Source organism: Panthera pardus, unplaced genomic scaffold (genome assembly GCF_024362965.1).
Source record: "Panthera pardus isolate Hobbes unplaced genomic scaffold, ASM2436296v1 HiC_scaffold_1, whole genome shotgun sequence".
Taxonomy (NCBI): Eukaryota; Metazoa; Chordata; class Mammalia; order Carnivora; family Felidae; genus Panthera; species Panthera pardus.
In genome coordinates, this window is record NW_026526654.1 from 4210202 (window position 1) to 4231068 (window position 20867).

Here is a 20867-nt window from a genome sequence, read left to right on the forward strand (position 1 = left end):
TGTTTTATTTATATCCTTTATACTGACACATGATGATTCTTAGCACCAAGCTCCATGTACCTTCTAGTCACAACATGTTGATTAACTTTCCATGATTGAGTGTGAAGAATTAGCAGCAGGGATTCATTCTGATTTTGTCTATTAATCATTATAAAGAGGCTTTACAGCCTTATCTGGAATGCTGATTGCTTTGGGTCAAATTCCACTGAATATCCTGATTAGGGAAATTTAGTTTTACTTCCGTGTAATTACACCCATTTCCATTAGCAGGAACCTCAGAGAAACTTTTCAGAGATGGATTTACTCAAGTAACATTCAAACCCAATCTAGTTAGAATACCAAGAATACCAAGATACCAAATATTAGCTCCAGTTTCCATTCTTTGTCAGTATTTATTGATTGAATGATTTGAAATAATCTCTAAGTAATAGGGTAAAAGTACTTCATAAAAATTTCAAGTTAAAATTGTGCAAGGACCAGAGATTGAATGTGATGGATTAGGACTTTTAGTTCCTGTGTTTTCACTATATGGGGAGACCACAAATGTTATTAGCTTTTGATAGAATAAACTGGGTTTTTAGCATATCCAGAATACAAGAACTGTACTGCAGGAAGTTTCTTCAGTATTAGAATTACCTTGATTCCTGAGATAAAGCATTTTGAGAAATTGCAATTGATACTGAAGAATTCTCTCAAGAGTCATGATAAGATTATCATGCACTTACAGTATTTTTATGTAATAAAATACAGTATTTTTATGTACTTATAAAAAGTACTTACAGTACTTACTGTACTTACAGTATTTTTATGATCTTTATAAAACTCTAAAGCATAGTCAAATAACAATTCCTAAATTATACATCACAAAACACACATAATTAGAAGCAGGGCACTTGCTTGCAAAAGGAACTTGTAAAATAATGAGTATGCCCAGATGGAGGGAAAAGAACAATGTAAGGCTTAATAATCACTGTGGAAATAAAATAATGAGATTTAAAAATAGTGGAGTCACCTAGAACTGGGTGGTAAGGGAAGGATTCTTGAGGAAGTCTTTTCAAATTACCCTCAACTTACTGTATATCTAAAAAAATGCAGCCTGGGAGTCAGACACAAGACTTAACACAAATATAGAAACCAACAACAATTCTCTTCAGTGATTGGGGAGGCTAAGAGATGTATTTGTTTGTTATCCCTCTGTCCTATTCCAGGCTGCCAGTATCTTACAGAAAAAACACCTTGTGCACACATCTTGCATCCCAGCATTTGTGGCTGCTTCCCAGGGGACACATCCCTCGATAGTCTAGCTCTGGATTCCGGTAGGGCTTGGTTCATAGGTTCAAAGGGATGGAAGAAAGCAAAGAAACAGACTATGCCCTCATGACTCAGTGAAAAGCTAGTAAACAGAATTTCCCATTCCCAGTATTTTCCTGAGAGAAGCTGATCTGCAGATCTTAAAAGCTGGAGGCTGAAGTTGAGACTACTAACATAACACACATCAAAGAGCTGAGTCAAATCTCTGGAAACTGTGGATGCTCATTTGTGCAGTAACTGTGTTATACACCTGCTATACTCCAGGTTGCTGGCATCTCCCTGGGAAGATTTTGTGCATTCTCAGGTACCTCAGATATTGTGGCCATGAACCAAAGAGTACATTCTATGTGCTCTATATTTAATCCATATTTATGGTACAGAGCTTATAAAACTCTCACATAATCATATTCTGTTTATGTTCTCTCACTAAATAGAAATACCCTTGATTGTACATATATGTTTATATAGATAATGTCCATAGAATGTGTTTTATCGGTGAATTGACAAACATATCATGACTTAAAATAATCACATTGACTAATGAAGGAGAAAAAAGAACCCAGAAATAAATCTACACATATGCAATCAATTAATTTTTATAAGGATGCCAACAACACATGATGGATAAATTATAGTTTCTTCAATAAATGTTGCTAGAAAAAGTGGATATTTACATGTAAACAATGGGGTATTGGGTTTAACATGGAGGGATGTAAGATCTTCAACTCACTTCCTCCCACAGGCACAAAACATCTACAACTACACATGGAATGATATCTCTGATAGGAACCTGAAAATTGAAGGCACAGAGTCTCCACAAAGGATTAAGTGACTCTTTGAGATGGGAAAGGGGGATGAGATATTGGCTCACGAGGGAAGAAAGTGCACCTTATTGTGATGTGTCACAATCAGGAGGGATGCCACACATATAGACCTTTTGTTGAGAGTGAGGGATTCAAGCTCTACATCTCAACCCCCAATCTTTATATCCTGCACAGAAAAGATAAGAACCCCCAAAACCGCGTATTTAATATTAATGGGGATTGAGACACCTGGGTGGCTTAGTCAGTTAAGCTTGGAGTCTCCTTTTCACCTCAGGTCATGATCTCACAGTTCATGAGACTGAGCCCCACATAGGGCTCTGTGCTGACAGCCTGGAGCCTGCTTGGAAATCACTGTCTCCCTCTTTCTCTGTCTTCCCTCCTTGTGTGCTTGCTCATTCTCTCTTTCTCCCTCTCGAAATAAATACATAAACTTTAACAAAATAAAATAAAATCAATAGGGATTTCATTCAGGAAAACTGTATAACTATAGATTTGGTAAAACATGCCCTTAAGGGCCATGCATACAGCACTCAAATGAAAGCAAGCACAAAATCACTGCTTTGAACAGTGGATAGAGCATAGGTCAAGGAGACGCACTTGCTAACCTTAAAATCCTGGAAATAGGAAATAGCAGGGACTCTCCTGGGAGCTGAGACAGTAGAAAGAACCATATTGTGATCTCATTCAACCTTACTGATCCTGCCACTTGACTTCTGCCTCCCACCTGCTAACACCAGTGGTTATGCTCTGCTGAGAGCCCCAACCACCAATATAGCACAGCAGCCAGAGACATCCATCACACTAAGCAGTGAACCATCCCTACCCTCCCTGCAGAGTGGGAATCATGCAAACGTCCTATAGTCAAGCTGAGGCCATCCTTGCCCCCAACATGTCACAGCATCTGAAGCCTCATCCTGCAGCCAAACTGTGTTCCAATCCCACCACCATCATGTCACACCACTCCCCTGCCTTAAGAAGAGTGTGCAAACATCCCACAAATAGACAACACCAACACCTGATTCTGGAGGCCAAGAGACATTGTGCTTCTGGGCCCCAGAGGACATCTCCTACATAAGGGCACTGCTTGAAGACTGAGAAAGGGACCCCTTGGGGGACTCATTCAGTTGAGCATTAGTTTCTTGTATAATAAAAGGTGTTTTTCATCCCTGATGGCTTATTTCAAGGTTTATTTTTTTATTTGTCTTTATTTTTAGCAGTTTGAATGTCTGGTAACTAGGTGCAATTTTTAAGACACTTACCTTTTCTATATTCTCTGAGTTTCTTTTATCTGTGGTTTGGTGTCTGCCATTAATTTTGGGATTCTCAGCCATTATTTCTACAAATGTTTCTTATAGACTTTTACCTCTTCCTTCTCCTTCTGGTAGTCTTATCACATGTATATAACACCTTTATGTAATTGTCTCATAGTCCTTAGCTATTCATAAGGTTTACATTAAGTTTCAGTTTTGAAAATTTCTATTAATCTTTTGTCAAACTCACTAGTATTTCCTCAGCCATGTCAAATTTATTGATGAGCCTATCAAAGGCATTTTATATTTGTGTTACAGTGTTTTTTTTTTATTTCTAGCATCTTTTTTTAATTCTTTCTTAGAGTTTCTATCTCTCTCCTTACATTATCCATTTCTTTTTGTGTGTTGTAGAATATTTCCGTTAGAAACTCTATCCCATTAATTTCGTTTTTATTTCCTAGTCTTATAATTTATACACCTCTTCTTTTTTAACATGATTATATTAATTCTTAGTATATTTATATTTGCTTATATTAATATGTGTGATTTTTTTTTGGAATCTGACACCATGCCTCCAGTTTTCTCTCCTAAGCATTAACATGTTTTTTCAATGAACTTTTCTTATTTTATTGATAACTTCTATTTTTTCTTACTATTTTAATAATTCAAATTTTATATAAAGCTAATTTATTGAATCACACCATACATTACAGTGTTTCTAATCATGTAACAACATTTCTTTTCTATATATAAATTCAACCTATTATTTAGTATCTTTGGTTTTACTATGACTTTGTCTTTCTTAAATTTTACACTTTTTTTTAATTTTTAAATAACTGTAGATTTAATGAAAAGGAGCAAACTTAATACAGGGAATTCCCTTCTCCTGTTTTGATATGACTATACTCCACAAAAATTATTCAGATGTTACAGTGTTACAGTTGTTACACACAGTTCATGTGTGTGTTTGTGTGTGTGAGAGAGTAGTTTTATACAATTTTACTCCATGATTAAATATGGGTAACAACTTCAACCAAGAAGTAGAAAAGTATGATCACCACAAAGATCTCTTGCGTTACCCCTTTAGAGTCACATTTGCCTTTCGCCCCACACCTCAACCCTATTCTCAGTCTCTAACCCCTGTGAACCACTAATCTATTCTCCACTTATATAATTCCGTAAAGAACATTATGTGAATAGACACATGCAATCTTTGTCACTGGTGTTTCACAGTGTAATTCCACTGAGATCCATTCAAGTTCATTTGTGTACCAATACTTCCTTTTTAATACGAGTAGTAAACCGCAGTACAGATGTGCCGCAGTTTGTTTAACTACTCACCCACTGAAGGACATTTAGATTACTTCAAATTTTTGACTATTACCAAATAGCTTTATAAACATCTTTACACATTTTATATGAATAAAATTTTTATATTTCTGTGGATATGGTCAACACTTACAATTATTGTGTCATGTGGCATTTGGATATTTATTTTAATAGAAATTACAAAATTATTTTTTTAGAGTTTGTGTACCATTTCACATTCTCATTAGCATTGTACGATTGATCCATTTTATCTGTTATCTTTACAAGTATTGGCATTGTAACTTAAAAAAAAAAACAAAAAAAATGTCAATTTGTTAAAATAATTGTGTAGTGATATCTCATCATGTTTTATTTCATATTTTTTATGGCTAATGATTTTGTACATATTTTTATAAAAATATTTATGCACCTATGTATACTCTATGACTAACATAGAGTGACCATGCCAGGCCTGTTTATGTTGTTTCACCCAGTTTTGTAACTAGATTATTTTTTTCATTTTTGCTCTTGATTTATGATGTTTGTGTACAAATTATAGCTAAAATATGTAGAACAGGTGCTCCCATGTTTACGCCCAAAAGTAAGATGAAAGAAGGAGAAGAATCCTTCTACAGAAACTCACCCTCTCTCTTGGGATATTGAGATCTAGGCATCTCACAACTTCTGTACCTGTACACAGAACTTCTCACTGCTTTATGTGACACTGTTCATGCTTGCCGTCTGCCAATTAAGACAAGTTGAATGTCACTAATTTTGTTTTCCTTGAAAGAGTAAAAAAGTGGTTTAAATTCTCACTGCTTTATGTGACACTGTTCATGCTTGCCTTCTGCCAATTAAGACAAGTTGAATATCACTAATTTTGTTTTCCTTGAAAGAGTAAAAAAGTGGTTTAAATTCTAATTCAGAAAACCAATCTCCTTACTGAAATGAAGGGTTAAAGTTTTCTTCATTCTGTCAGGTGATTGTTTCATCCTATAATCGATAACCTTGCTTTAACTTTCTTCCTTAATTAGTCCTTTCCTATATAAAAGCAATAGTCAGTTTGTTTAGAGTCCACTTCCTGCTTTCACTCTTCCCTATGTGAGTGGCCTAACAAGTTAGTTTTTTGTGAATCATGTTCACAGTGTTCTAGAAACAGTGTGAATGTAAGTGAACCAGATCTTAAGACTGTGACCCTTGATAGCTCATGGGAGGACAGAGGTCTGACCTTCTAGCACTGAGACCACCAACTGGGATGCAGCTTTTCTATGTGAGCATCAAGACCCTTCTTCTCTCAGTTCTGCTTCCCTGGCCAGGTGCAGGTAAGTAGGACAGAGGAACAGATGTGTTTTTCTTTACCTTGGAACTAAGCTTAGAAGTCATTTTTTTTTTTTTTCCATAGAACACTCTCAGGGCTTCAGCTCTTTTCCCATTATCTGGACCTGAAGACCTGAGAATTGTTCTCATTTCAGTCTCTCTCCTCTCTCTCTCCCTCACTCTCTCTCTCTCTCTCTCTGTCTCTCTCTCTCCCTCAGCCTTACTGTGTATCTTTCCTTTTCTGTACCTTTTGGGATAAAATCATGTAATTTTGTCAAAGTGACTTGTAAACTGTAAATAAGAGGAATATTTCAAAATGCTCTGTTTTTAATGTTCTACCTACTTTATGTGACACATTTTCTAAGCTTAGCCAAAAAGAGAAAAGTCAATTTTCAGCCCTAAGGGATGTTCTCTACCACTGCTGCCAGAACCTAGAGCCAAAAGCTTTGGGATTCCATTGTCATGTTGCACCCTTCTTCTGCATGTCCGTGGCAGGGTTATTAAATACTTTGGCTATAATAAATTCCCTTATGTTAATGTGAGTGCTTTTGAGCTAAGACTGAATATTATTTCCAATAAGTAAAGTTTATGTTTAAATAAGGTTGTGAGGAAATTGGTCCAATTAAGAAAACATGCAATTGCCAGACAGCAGGTTAATTGAAAGAAGTACACAATATACCATTTCCTAGCAAATGTAAATAGTGAAATATCAACAAATTTTGATAGAGCTAGTTCATATTGATTTTAATGAAAGATTTTGTATTAAACAGTAAGGTAAATACACATACTTTTCAAAGAAATATAAAGGAAAATTTCAAGTTCTAAAATGTATCTGAATCCCCTACCTCAGAAACATCATATAATAAAAATATAAGAAATCAATTAGTAAAGGGGCACCTGGGTGTCACAGTCTATTAAGTGTCTGACCCGTGATTTCAGGTCAGGTCTTGATCTCATGGTTATTGAGATTGAGCCTTGTGACAGGCTCTGTACTGACAACATGGATCCTGCTTGAAATTCTCTTTCTCCCTCTCTCTTCCCCCCTCTCATGCTCTCTCTCTCAAAATAAATAAATACACTTCAAAAATAAATCAATGAGTACATTAGAAAATAAATTTGGTAAATAAATACATAAATACATTTGAGATATAACTATAAAATATAACATATCTCTGAAGTTTTATTTTTTAATTTAGTTTTGTTGAGGTAAAATTTATATACAAAAATGCACATACTTAATATATACAATTTGTGAATTTGGAGATTTGCTGTTTTGTTTTGTTTCATTAGATGATCAATCAGGTGCAACTGCCAGAGGGAATACAAGAGAGGGTCAGGAAAACACAACTTGTTTCTCTCCAATGTCCTAGAGAAACAGTGATATTCCATGAAGGGGGTTACATGGAGAAAGACAAAGGAAGTGCCAGGAGGGGTGGTCAGCTAAGCAGTTTGAGAGTCTAGACAGTGGAAGGCTCATGGGCAAGTATCTTATTGGGGTGAGGTGGGATACATAAATAAAAGGCACAAATAAATTTCTTCATTTGAATGTCAAAAGAACTCATATTCTGTAACTTTTCCAACCTGCAAACTGATGGGGGTTGTATAGATGTCCCTATATGGACTTCAATTGGTCACTATCTGTCCTACAAGTAACTATTGCAGAAGGTCATTGTTGTAGGGTCCTGAGTGGCCATCAGGGTCAATTTGTTTCAAGTAAAAGGATCAGATGTTGACTGGGCAAAGGACACACGAAATACTTGCATGTGTCTCAACCAAAGGAAATAAATAATGTGAAAGGGACAATATATCAGGATTATTACTATAATAAAAATAAAAAGTGTGATAAGAATACCTTTTAGTGCGGACCATAGTCCGCCTCCCAACCATGATCTCAGCCAATCTTTAAGTGACAATGTAGGGTATTTAAGAGCACCAATTTGGTTATTTGTATCAGTATGTAATCCTGTTATAGTTTTGTTATAGTGTGTATTGTAGATGCAACATTCCACTTTAAAAATGGCATAGGTTCCTCTTGCGCTGCTGTTATCTAAGTTATCTAATGCCATTCTGTTGTGTAGAATTTGTTTATTCATGTGAGTTACTTTAGTGTTTAACAATGTAAAGCTGTTTTGTGAGTTAAGGCATTAATTTTGTATTTATCAAGGAGCTCCGTGTGCTAGATGACATCTCCTAAGCCTGCTGAAATGAGAAAAATACATGTCAGATGGTCATACCAGTGAAACATGGATCTTATGTATGATTGTTTTAGATATGGAAAGTAAGATGGACTTGTGATACACTCAGTGCTACAACCATATATCCAGGCATAACCTATAGTGCATCTTCTAGTTCAGCTGGGTGAAAGTCATGACCATTAATTTGGCCCACATAGCAATTGTATTCCATTAGAAGTTAGCCATATGATGTCTCTGGTCCCCTTGTCCAGGAAGTAGCAAACCAATTGGTTGCCTGTAAAATAATGGTATGGTCACAGGTTTCTTGGGGGGAGACATTTCTTTGGTGAGTACTATAGTGTCATGAATTAAGTGTATGGTTTCTCTGTTCCCAGCATAAAAGACCCTATTGACTTAGTTGTGTTATTGTAGGAGTAAGCCACATATATCCATCCCATATTTGATATAATCCTTCCTGAGTGTATTGATAAGAAGGACTATGTAGATGGGGAAGGTGTGGTAATGAGCCTATCTATTGGTTGGCATATTCAGTTAAAATTTTGATAATTCAAAGGCAAGAGAAAGGCCCCCTATGTCCCAGAGTGTTTGTTTCATGTAATATTTAGCATATATCAGTAAGAAATATTATATTTAGTGATATAAATATTCCTATGTGTGCTGGTATTGGGGTGACTTTGTGTTGGGTTTGGCTAAAGGTGGCCACTGTATACGTGGCTAAGCCTTTACTTGCAATTTTACATTAAAAGAGGTGGGTCCTATAATAAATATGACTAAGGGATAAAAGTATTAAGAAGGCTTCTTTGACTGATGTCTAGCCTTAACCATATCATACTTGCAAGGAATCACTGGTAAGTAGGAGATGAATTGTTCTGGGAGATAAGGGCATCTCCAAGTTCATTCTCCAATCAAATGACAAGGAATGTGGGGCCATCCATTATATTCATAAGTTCAAAATTAAACCCATAGAGTGGGATATGCTCTGACTTTTAAAGAGATATTTTATTATCCAAGTCACATGAATTGATCAAGGTGACAACTGAGTTACACAGTTGTTTTGGGAGTCCAAACCATTGTCCAGATGTTTAAATAAGCATGTGTCCATGAGGCTCCTTTTATTAGCTATAGAGTAATAAGCATGAAGATTGTCTATATGTGGGGTCTTATGACAGTCTCTCTGAAGTTTACCGCAAGTTGTCCATCTTAGGCAAATAACCAATTCTTAAAGACAATTAACCAAAACTAGAATCTAACATCAAAAAAAGATTTGTTATTGAAACATATAATATTTCTCTACATTCACCTTTATTTCCAGAGCTGGTCAAACCAGGACGAATTTGTTTGTAAAATAAGTATAATTTTAACAGAATTGGCATAATTATTTACATAAACTCACCAAGAATAGTGATTGATCTTATGGATCCTTTAAAATCTTCTTGCTGGAACTTCTTATAAAGAATCACTAGATTGAATTTTATTAGCTTCTTGAGTCCAGAGACAAGCAAATATTTGCCATCAGACTTGTCTGCAATAGCTGTAGATTTGGGTGTATTCCTCTTCTCAATGTCTCCAATATATCTGGGAAATATATTTCCTCCAACATCTGCAGAAATCCTACACCCTCCAGTAAGATACATTGTAAGCTGCTAAGGCTGCTGGGAACTCTGTAAGCAAGGTATCAGACCAACATTCTCAAGGGGTTTATTGCTTTCCAAAACTTAACCTTAATTGCTTAAAACTATCTGGTCATGTCTGAGTCTATGCATGTTTCTTTCAACTATGACATTCCAGTCAAAGCCTTGGTAATGTAACCAATGTTTCCAATGGTGCCCTGTTATAAGGAGAACAGGTTCTCATGGAACTTATGCAAATAATTATAAATACCATGGAAGAAAGAACACTTACTGAGAGTTTCTGAATTCTGGAGATTTCAGGTAGGGAGAAATTTTAAATGCTTCCATTGGTTCACAAAGTAATATTCTATCATCGTCCTCAGTACATTTAGTTCTATGTATTTAATTTTGTTCATCTTAAGTGCAACTTTCCCATTAGTTAAATTCTTACCCAGGTTGATTTTATGTTTTTAAAGATACAAAAAAACTATTTTCCCAAAAATCCTTTTTATGAATCTCCTTGAAGATGAAATACATTTTGCAAGAGCATTAGAATAGTAAGTATAAATGACAATAATAATAATAATAAGTTAAAAAATAAAATTAAAAAAATCCTCAGAAATGGTTAAAGATCTGATATGAGAGTTTATTATAATGCAATTGATAAGGAATTCTGATTATTTCTGTGACATACAACATTTCAATAATTCAAGTAATGACTCTCTATGAGGACATATTATAAATTTTGTTAATTTCATATATTTTCTAGATACTTATAGATTTACCTGTAAAATACAACCTAAGCATTTCATTCTTGGTTTGACATCGTTGTCCAGGTAACTTCACATACCAAATAAGGAACATAATTATTAAAAATAATATTTCATTTATGATTTAAAACTTGTAAATCTTGTTAAAACACTCAGAAAGCTTGAAAACACATGCCTAAAACGTATTATAGGTTATTATAAGTGTAATATTTATATTTAACCAAGATGACAATAAGGGATTCCACAGGAAATTACATATTGTTTAGCAATACGTAGCTCCTTCAACATCGAGAAGTTTTAAGTTTCACTCTTTTTCATTTTTTCTTTTTTTTTTTTTTCATTTTAATAGGCTCCACATCAAATGTGGCTTCTGAACTCACAACCTTGAGTTAAGAGTCCCATGTCCTATCTCCTGACCCAACCAGGCACTTTCTTAAGTAATCAAAGTCCTGATAAAGACAAAACATACAAGCTATGGTTTTCTGGGAAGATAAAGTAAAACACTGGTTTTCTGGTTGGTAAAAAGAGAAAAAAAAAAAAAACTTTGATTCCATTTTCTTATAAAGAGCAAACAAAATAAAAAAAAAACTTTGTCTTTTTAACAAAGATGAAAATAGAGTTTCAAACTTAATGCCGTGTACTTTCAAATCCCATTCATTTCAAACTTACTACTAACCACATATAAAATTATTTTCCAAGGATTCCCCTTCACAAACCTTCCACAGCTTTCTTTTCATTCAGATTTTGTCCTAAGCCTATTCTCTTCAAACAATATGTCTCATTTTAGGACAAAATTACTTCGTTTTTCCTTCAACAATATGCATTCACATTCCTTACACTTTCTTATTAAAAACAAATATTTTCTTGTATACAGAGTTGCTTCCCTTATTTCCATCAGTTTTAATTATATTTAGCATAATTTTAACTCTTAGAAACTTTATTCTCCAGTGAAAATTAAGTAGTGAAAAAATGTGAACTGCTTCCTACACCAGAATTCTTGAGATATGAATACACTGTATATGAATACATTGCATAATTCTAAAACCATGTTTTTCTGCCGTACAGTCTTTCAATAAAGCATAACACATGTTTACCAACAGACCCAAGTATCTTCAGCTTCTCTTCAATAAGAAACCAAAGGCATGAAACTATGTTCAGCCATCAATGCTTCACTACTTTACTGTTTTGACAAAACTTAGATATCCAATGTATCCATTCCAATTTATCATTTAATTTACCTTAGCAAGACTTCCAAGTTTGAGGTGACCAAAGATTTTGAAACCTATGAAAACATTTATATATAAACCTCTTAATTTATTTAGCTTACTTGTTTTTTCTATTTTTTATTTTTATTTTCTACTTTTTTAATATGAAATTTATTGTCAAATTGGTTTCCATACAACACCCAGTGCTCATCCCAAAATGTGCACTCCTCAATACCCATCACCCACTGGTTTTTTTAAAACTACCCATGAAAAGTTTGAAGGAAATGAAAGTGGTATCATTTTAGGTCATCTTTTTGCTGACAAATGACAACAGAGATAGCATGGGCTTATTTCACCTTTAGTAAACCTTGGTAGAAGAAACGTTTTATATTTAATGCTGATAACTCTAAAGACAAGTCTTCCTTGATTAAACTAACAAACTTAAATTAGCTTAAATACTGAATGTGTTGCACTTCGGTTGACTTAAGAGACAATCCACTTATTCCCACTGTCCACGTTGACCTGGGGCACTTGTAGGGAAAGAAAGTGGGCAGTTTAAGTCGAAGAGAACCCTTGGGCCCTTTCGTATTGATTAGGGAAAGGTCCAGTTTGAACCTCATAAGAAGGTGTTGCAACAGCTTAGGGTGCTCTTTGCTCCTAGATAAAAAGGATACAAGGAGCAGAGCCACTGGCACTGGAGGCATGGAGACTGGTACAGGAGCCAGTTATGCTTGCTGCACCCATGGTGGTGCAGAAACAGGAGGAGGGGTAGGTGGAGGCAGAAGAGGTGAGGTACTGCCAGGAAGTCTGGATGGAGAAAAAAAGCCCAGAGTGAAGACAAACAAGACTCCCAGTTCTAAAGCTCATCAGTTTGGGCAGAGGAACAGACGCACATTTCTTTCCTCCAACAAAAAGCAAAAATAGGCAGTCCCTGTGGAGCTGGAGAAGTCAGGGAACTGTCTGAAACAAAAGAAGTTTTGGCCATTGCTTGGGAATATTTCTTACAGTCCCTGTGCAGAGGTAGCTGAACCAGATAATTGTCTCCAATTAAGATATCCATTAACCTTGTTAATATATGAGGGAGAAAAGTTCACATAGAACAATACTCAGGCAATATTCCTCCAGGACTCTCAAAATCTATACCAGAACCAACACACAAAGAAGAAACAAGGGGCACCTGTGTGGCTCAGTTGGTTAAGTGTCCAACTTGGGCTTACGTCATTATCTCAGGGTTTTGTGGGTTCGAGCCCCACGTCAGGTTATGTGCTGACAGCTCTGAGCCTGGAGCCTTCTTCGATTTCTATATCTCCCTCTCTCTGCCCCTCCATTGTGCGCTCTCTCTCTCTCTCTCTCAAAAATAAATAAACATTAAAAAGAAAAAGAAAAAGAGGAACCAAACAAACAGGGGACCAGTGACTCAGAAAAGATACAGGAGGCATGCATATTATCTTGGCAGCCAAGTGTTTATAACAGAGATAAGGGGAGCTCATAAGCTTAAAACTACACTAAAATTGTTGTGGGCCCCTGCATTAATCTACTCTCTCACCATCAGTGCAGAAATATGCCAGTTGCTTCCCAACCTCCCAATTTTTATGTTTGTGAGTTTTGTTTTTAGTTTTGGGGGGGGGATAGAAACAAACTTGTGCATGCAAAGTTATATCACATTTCCCTAATTACCAGTGTGATCGTCCTCTTTTATTTTGGGGTGTCCTTTTCTGTGTTGTGTCTCTATGCCTTCTGATAGTTTGTCTATTAGCCTGCTTGCATTTTTCTTTGTTTATAGACATTTTAAAACCTGAATACTTGAATAATACCCCTATGCTAGTTACATGTGCTGTAAGTCTCATCAACCAAATGAGTTATTGACTCTTCCTTTACTTATTTTGAGAAAGAGATGGATTGAGAGGCCAAGAGAGCAGGAGAAAGAGAATCAGTGTTGACAGCATGGATCCTGACACAGGGTTGTATCTCATGAACCTTGAACACACCAAAATTTCATAGCAAGCTAATCATTGCCCCTAAACTGAAAATTTGCATCATCCATTTTAGAAAAGTTTCTTCAAGATGAGACTTATCCACAAATGAGAAAATTCCACATAACTACTGTTTTTGATAACTTCTATTTTTGCCTTCCTTTCCCATATGGATTGTCTGTGGCATTCCTTTTGTCCCAGAATATTTGGAGTAGGGTTTGAGGCTAATAAAAAATGTCAGACTAAATTCTGAGTTTATTCCAGCATCAAGTTCTGACTTACCATTATTTTTTATTTCAGTAGCTATTGCAAAAACAAATTGATTACATATTTTGCTTTTTTCCTGATTGATTTCCACATCTTTAAATGCCCAGTGAACCAATTCCCAGAAGTAGGATCCATCATTTCTTAATTACTTTTATGCCTTTTATCCTTTATATTTTCAAACCACATGTTTCTAATCAATTTTCCAATGCCAGTGGGTTGTCTAATAATTTAATAAAATTCTGACACTATTTACTCCAAACTATGTTGATCCCTGAAGTTCAGACTTAGTCCCACAAGACTATCCCCACTTTAGACACCAGCTACCAATGAGACCTTGAGACTATTCACATTCTGCGAGGAAGACTAAAAGTTCAGGGGTTCCCCAAACTCCCCTCATTTGTGGTAATTGTTGAGAATGACTCAAAAAACTCAGGAAGGGAATATATGTACGCTCACAGTTTTATTACAAAGGTTACAACTCAGGAATAGTTAAATGGAAAAGATAAGTGGAGCATAGAGTAGAGTAGGGATATAGAGCTTTCATGTCTCTCTAAGCAGGTCATTTTCTTATCACTTCAGTATGTGCACTGACATGAGGTTCTCTTAGCTTCATTGTTTTATAATGTTTGTGGAAGTTTCAAAATATAGGCATGAGTGATTATATCATTGGCAACTGATAATTGGACAACTCTATCCCACTCATCTCCATGGGGTAAGGTACATAGTTTTAATCCTCCAATAACATTTTTTGTTCTTTTAGTGACAAATCCCTACCCTGTAGCTATCTAGGGGCCCCACCTTGAGTGACCTCAATAGCAAAAACTCAGGTATAGTAAAAAGGGCTTGTATAAATATCAAGATATTTGTATCACTCAGAAAATCCTAAAGTTTTAGGAGTCTGTTGTATTTCTATACTCAAATAATAAAGCAGAAGAAAGAGAAATTAATAAATCAATCCTGCTTACAACTGCATCAAAACCCATAGGATACTGAAGGATAAACCTAACTGAAGATGTAAAACAAACAAACAAAAACCTTTATTCTGAAAACTATATTTCAGTGATGCAAGTAATTGAAGATGACACAAAAATAGAACAACAGTCCATGTTTATGGATTGGAAGAACAAATATTGTTATTTAATCTTTGCCAGGTATATTTCCAAGCAGATTTCATTAAACCATCTCCTGAATTGTTAGGAAGGTAGGAAGATTAGGTCCTCTCAATAGATGCAGAGAAAGCATTTAACAAAATACAGCATCCTTTCTTGATAAAAACCCTCAAGAAAGTAGGGATAGAAGGAGCAAAACTCGAGATCATAAAGGCCATCTATGAATGACCCAATGCTAATATCACCTTCAGTGGGGAAACACTGAGAGCTTTCCCCCTAAGGTCAGGAATAAGACAGGGATGTCCACTCTTTCCACTGTTATTCAACATAGTATTGGAAAGCTTAGCCTCTGCAATCAGACAACACAAAGAAATAAAAGACATGAAAATCTGCCAGGAGGAAGTCAAACTTTCACTCTTCACAGATGACATGATAGTCTATATGGTACACCCAAAAGAGTCCACTAAAAAATTGCTAGAACTGATTCATGAATTCAGCAAAGGTGCAGGATAGAAAATCAATGCACAGAAATCAATTGCATTCCTATACACCAACAATGAAACAAGAGAAAGAGAAAGCAAGGAATTTATCCCATTTGCAATTACATACACACACACAAAAACCCATAAAATACCTAGGAATAAATCTAACCAAAGAGGTGAAAAATCTATGTACCAAAAACTATACAAACCTTATGAAAGAAATTGAAGAAGACACAACAAATGGAAAAAGATTCCATGCTCCTGGATAGGAAGAACAAATATTGTTAAAATGTTAATAGCACCAAAAGGAATCTACATATTCAATACAATACCTATCAACATAACAACAACATTCTTCACAGAGCTAGAACAAACAATCCTCAAACTTGTATGGAACCACAAAAGACCCCATATAGCAAAAGAAATCTTGAAAAAGAAAACCAAAGCTGGAGGCATCACCATCCCAGACTGCAAGCTATACTACAAAGCTGTAATCATCAAGACAGTATGGTACTGGCACAAGAACAGACACTCAGATCAATGGAACAGAATAGAGAACCCCCAAATGGACCCACAAATGTATGGCCAACAAATCTTTGACAAAGCAGGCAAGACTATCCAATGGAATAAAGACAGTCTCTTCAGCAGATGGTGCTGGGAAAACTGGACAGCAACATCCAGAACAATGAACCTGGATCACTTTCTCACACCATACACAAAAAGAAACTCAAAATGGATGAAAGACCTAAATGTAAGACAGGAAGCCATCAAAATCCTCGAGGAGAAAACAGGCAAAAACCTCTTTGATCTTGGCCACAGCAACTTCTTACTCAACACATCTCTGGACACAAGGGAAACCAAAAGAAAAATGAACTATTGGAACATCATCAAAGTAAAAAGCTTCTGCACAGCAAAGAAAACAATCAGTAAAACTAAAAGGCAGCTGACGGAATGGGAGAAAATATTTGCACACGCCATATCAGATAAAGAGTTAGTATCCAAAATTTATAAAGAACTTATCAAACTCAACACCCAAAAAACAAATAACCCTATGAAAAAGTGGGCAAAAGACATGAAGAGACACTTATCCAAAGAAGACATCCAGATGGCCAACTGATGCATGAAAAAATGCTCCACATCACTCATCATCAGGGAAATACAAATCAAAACCACAGGGAGATACCATCTCACACCTGTCAGAATGGCTAATATTAACAACTCAGGCAACAACAGATGTTGGTGAGGATGCGGAGAAAGAGGATCTCTTTTGCACTTTTGGTGGAAATGCAAGCTGGTGCAACCACTCAGGAAAACAGTATGTAGGCTCCTCAAAAAAATTAAATATAGACTATGTTAAAACCCAGCGATTTCACTACTAGGTATTTATCCAAGGGATACAGATATGCTGCTTCAGAAGGTCACATGTACCCCAATATTTATAGCAGCACTATCAACAATAGCCGAAGTATGGAAAGAGCCCAAATATCCATCAATGGATGAATGGATAAAGAAGATGTGGTGTGTGTGTGTGTGTGTGTGTGTATGTGTGTGTGTATACAGATAATATGATATATGTATACACACACACACAATGGAGTATTACTCAGAAATCAAAAAGAATGGAATCTTGCCATTTGCAATTACGTGGATGGAACTAGAGAGTATTATGCTAAGTGAAATTAGTCAGAGAATGATAAATTTCATATGACTTCACTCATATGAGGGCTTTAAGATACAAAACAGAAGAACATAAAGGGAGGGAAGCATAAATAGCATAAAAACAGGGAGGGGGACAAAACATAGGAGACTCTAATTATAGAGAACAGAGGATTGCTGAAGGGGCTGTGGGAAGAAGATAGGCTAAATTGGTCACGGCATTAAGGAATCTACTCCTGAAATCTCTGTTGCACTCTATGTTAACTACCTTGGATGTAAATTAAAAATAAAAAGTAGAATAAAATAAAATAAAAGAAAAGAAAACAAAACAAAACAAAACAAAACAAAACGAGAAAAAAATATGGTAGAGGACTAACTGTTGGCACTCTAACATCTAGTGATGGGACAGTATGGTTGGTTGAAGAAAATTTCCATATTGTGTTTTTTTAAATTCTTAGTTTAGCAACCAATTACCTTATTGGTCTTAATAAGTGGTTTTGCAAAGTTCTTTGAGCATATAGGCTTATTTTTACATTGTTAGGTGCTCTACGGATTTGGAAAATAATGAATAATACATCCGCTGAAGGCTTTGTAGAACACAAAACATATTTTAGAAAATGTTTATTTATTTATTTTGAGAGAGAGGGAGAGACAGTGTGAGAGAGGCAGGGGCAAAAGAGAGTGAGACAGAGAATCCCAAGCAGGCTCCATACTGTCAATACAGAGCCTGACATGACTTGTGCTAAAACGAAGAGTTGGATGCTTGACCAACTGAGCCAACTAGGCACCCTGAGAACACAAAGCTTTTGATTAAAGAGGTGGTCATAAGGATAATATGCTTGTAGCTACCTGTATTAACACAAGATATTATATCTTCTAGTTCTTTTTCTGAAGTAATCACACTGAATAATCACATTGAGTCCAACTGAATATTTCTTCTTTTGATAATTATTAACTATTTTAGTTTATTTTTATTTATGCATTTTTAATTTTTTTAATGTTTTTATTTATTTTTTAGATAGAGAACCAGAGAGCCAGAGCATGAGCAGGGGAGTGGCAGAGAGGGAGACACAGAAGCCAAAGTAGGCTCTAGACTCTGAGCTGTCAGCACAGAGATGATGCAGGACTCGAACTCACAGACTGAGAGATAATGACCTGAGCAGAAGCTGAACGCTTAACCGACTGAACCACCAAGTTGCCCCATATGCAAACATTTTTAAATTAATTTATGGTTTAAAGTCTTAAGCTTCCTCAAGTAATTTCCTTAAGTAGCCCCATTATCATTAAATGACACAAATTTTTACACTGACTGAATGACAATTCATCCATTTGTGTGTGTCACAGTGGTTAATTAGGAAATAACAGTTGGATAAATCGATATATGTATGTTACCACCTCATCTTCGACATGGAAGATTACCAGATAGTTCTATCCCATCAGCAGAAATTCATTTGCTTATAACTGTGAAGAGATTATAAGCAAGAAGTGCAGAATATCAGAGTACAGTTAGTTGTCTTTACTGCCATATTATCACACGATAGCTGCTGAATCCTCCACCAACAGTGAAAGAAAGACAACCCACTCAGCACATGGGACAGTGCATTGAAAGTGTACCATTCTTGACCTCCCTTTCTTAAAGATTCTGCTGAGATGGTACTTGCCCTTATTATTATGTAATAAACTCAGCTTTTCTCCATCAATCAATTATTTCAGGGATCCTTCTGAGGACTTACAGATTGTCACCTGACTAAAATCACATGCAATTTCATAATATCTGAGTCAGAAATTCCAGCTCCAAATGGTACATGTGCCAAGTGCCCAAGTCTATGTGGATAGTCTAACAATCTCTTGTCATTTCCGATATAAATTGGTAAAAACATGTACCACTGAACTCTGAGCCTTCTGTACCATTTAATTAGTAGTCTCCTGACTATCTGAAGTGCTAGAATGCCCATGATTTACGTTATGTTTCATGCAGATTTACATGCTAATTATATACAAAAAATGTGTCCATAGTTTGTTTGACAACTTGTGGTCCATACCTACCCTACTTAGTTCTTCTCAGATTTACCTTGCCTAGTCAGTTTTCACTTCCTGTTCTTGCTTTCAACTATCAAGCTGCCCAGTCGTCCATTGTTTATGCAGCACTAACAGTATGGGGTGACTATGTGGAGAAACTCATATAGGAAGCTGAGTAAGGCTTAGACAAAAATGAGAATAACTTATTAACAGATTTATAGTTAATAGAGTCTTGGCTATGGAAATATGACAGTGTACTTAAGGAAATACAAAGAAATATTTCCTGACTCTGGAGTGATCAGGTGCCCACCAAACCAAAGATGTGACTATTCCTGGGTTCAGCTCCCATGACAATTTCTGAGATATACAGCTCATGCTGTTCTTTCTGGTGCATCTCATCCTTTTCAAGAAGACCTTCCCCTTTCATCTATCAGATCCCTCTGTTAGCTTTCCCAATGTGTGGCATCAGAATCCTTTCTGATGTAATGCATACAGCCATAAAAGGAATATGCTGTAGAGTTCTGAAAAGAGACAATGGAATCCTTGACTGCTAGTTTCTTACCATTTATCAGCTTTTTTCATAGTCTTGATTATAATGTGACACACTAAATACATAACAATTAAGTTGGAATGGATGAATGTTGAAAGAGAAGACATTCTTTTGTTATATGCTTGATGCCCAATTTGTTTTCTGATGAATCATATGAATTACTACATAGTGTCTGCAAAGAAAGAGACTGCATTAGAATTAATTATTCATTGAGCAAAAAAATGCAAGTCCTGCAAAAATGGAATTAAATTTTTCTTTTACTTTGATCAGATAAATGTTTTTGTTACTATCTTTGTATTTCTGACTGTACAAAAGCAGATGCATTATTTCTATAAATAAGATCTTGAACTACAAATAAGAAGTAAAAAAAAAATTCATTAGTCCAAATGGGAATAATGTATGATCAATAATAATCTTAATTCTCTTGATGAATTTGAGACATTTTATGTATATATTTTACTTGCATTCAAAAATAGTACAGGAAAGTTTGATTACTCTTGGAGGAATAATTAAAAAATAAATTTGCCTGCCAACACTGAACATTTTCTCCACAAACATAGAAAAGAACTAAAAAGAAAATAATTCAGTGGGAAAGGATGATCTTGAACTCACTTCCTCCTATAGATACAACACATCTACAACTACATATGGAATAACTCCTAAAGGAGACCTAGAAACTGGTTGACAAAGCCTTCACATGGGATACCACTGAGCTAGGTAGAAGAAGGAAAGATACAGTCTTGAAAAAAGAGAGAGACTGAGAGAGAGAGAGAGACAGAGACAGAGACATAGACAGAGAAAAGGAAAAGTAAAACACCCCAGGCATGACATTCCATAGTCAGGACATATCTCAAATGTAAGAAACTTCCAAGAGAAGCAAGAATTTTAGCTCCACATTAGGCATCCTAACCCTTAAATTCTGCACAGGACAGATAAGCCCCCCAAGCCCCTGTATTTGAAAACCAATAGGGACTACATCCAGGAAAATGATAAAACTATAGGGAAAGGAAAACCTTCTTTT

General features: G+C 35.7%; 1 protein-coding gene across 3 annotated transcripts in view; it reads left to right on the forward strand.

Annotated features, from left to right (window-relative positions):
• The first annotated feature begins 5756 nt into the window (after nt 1-5756).
• LOC109259552 (butyrophilin subfamily 1 member A1-like) overlaps nt 5757-20867 on the forward strand; it is a 100982-nt gene continuing 85871 nt past the window's right edge. The window contains exon 1 of one of the 3 annotated variants that reach the window (XM_053905836.1): nt 5757-6015. In XM_053905836.1, coding sequence (XP_053761811.1) covers nt 5901-6015 — 115 coding nt within the window. In that variant the 5' untranslated portion in view covers nt 5757-5900. The remainder of the gene's footprint in view (nt 6016-20867) is intronic. The other 2 variants (XM_053905925.1, XM_053905887.1) reach the window with 2 other exon arrangements.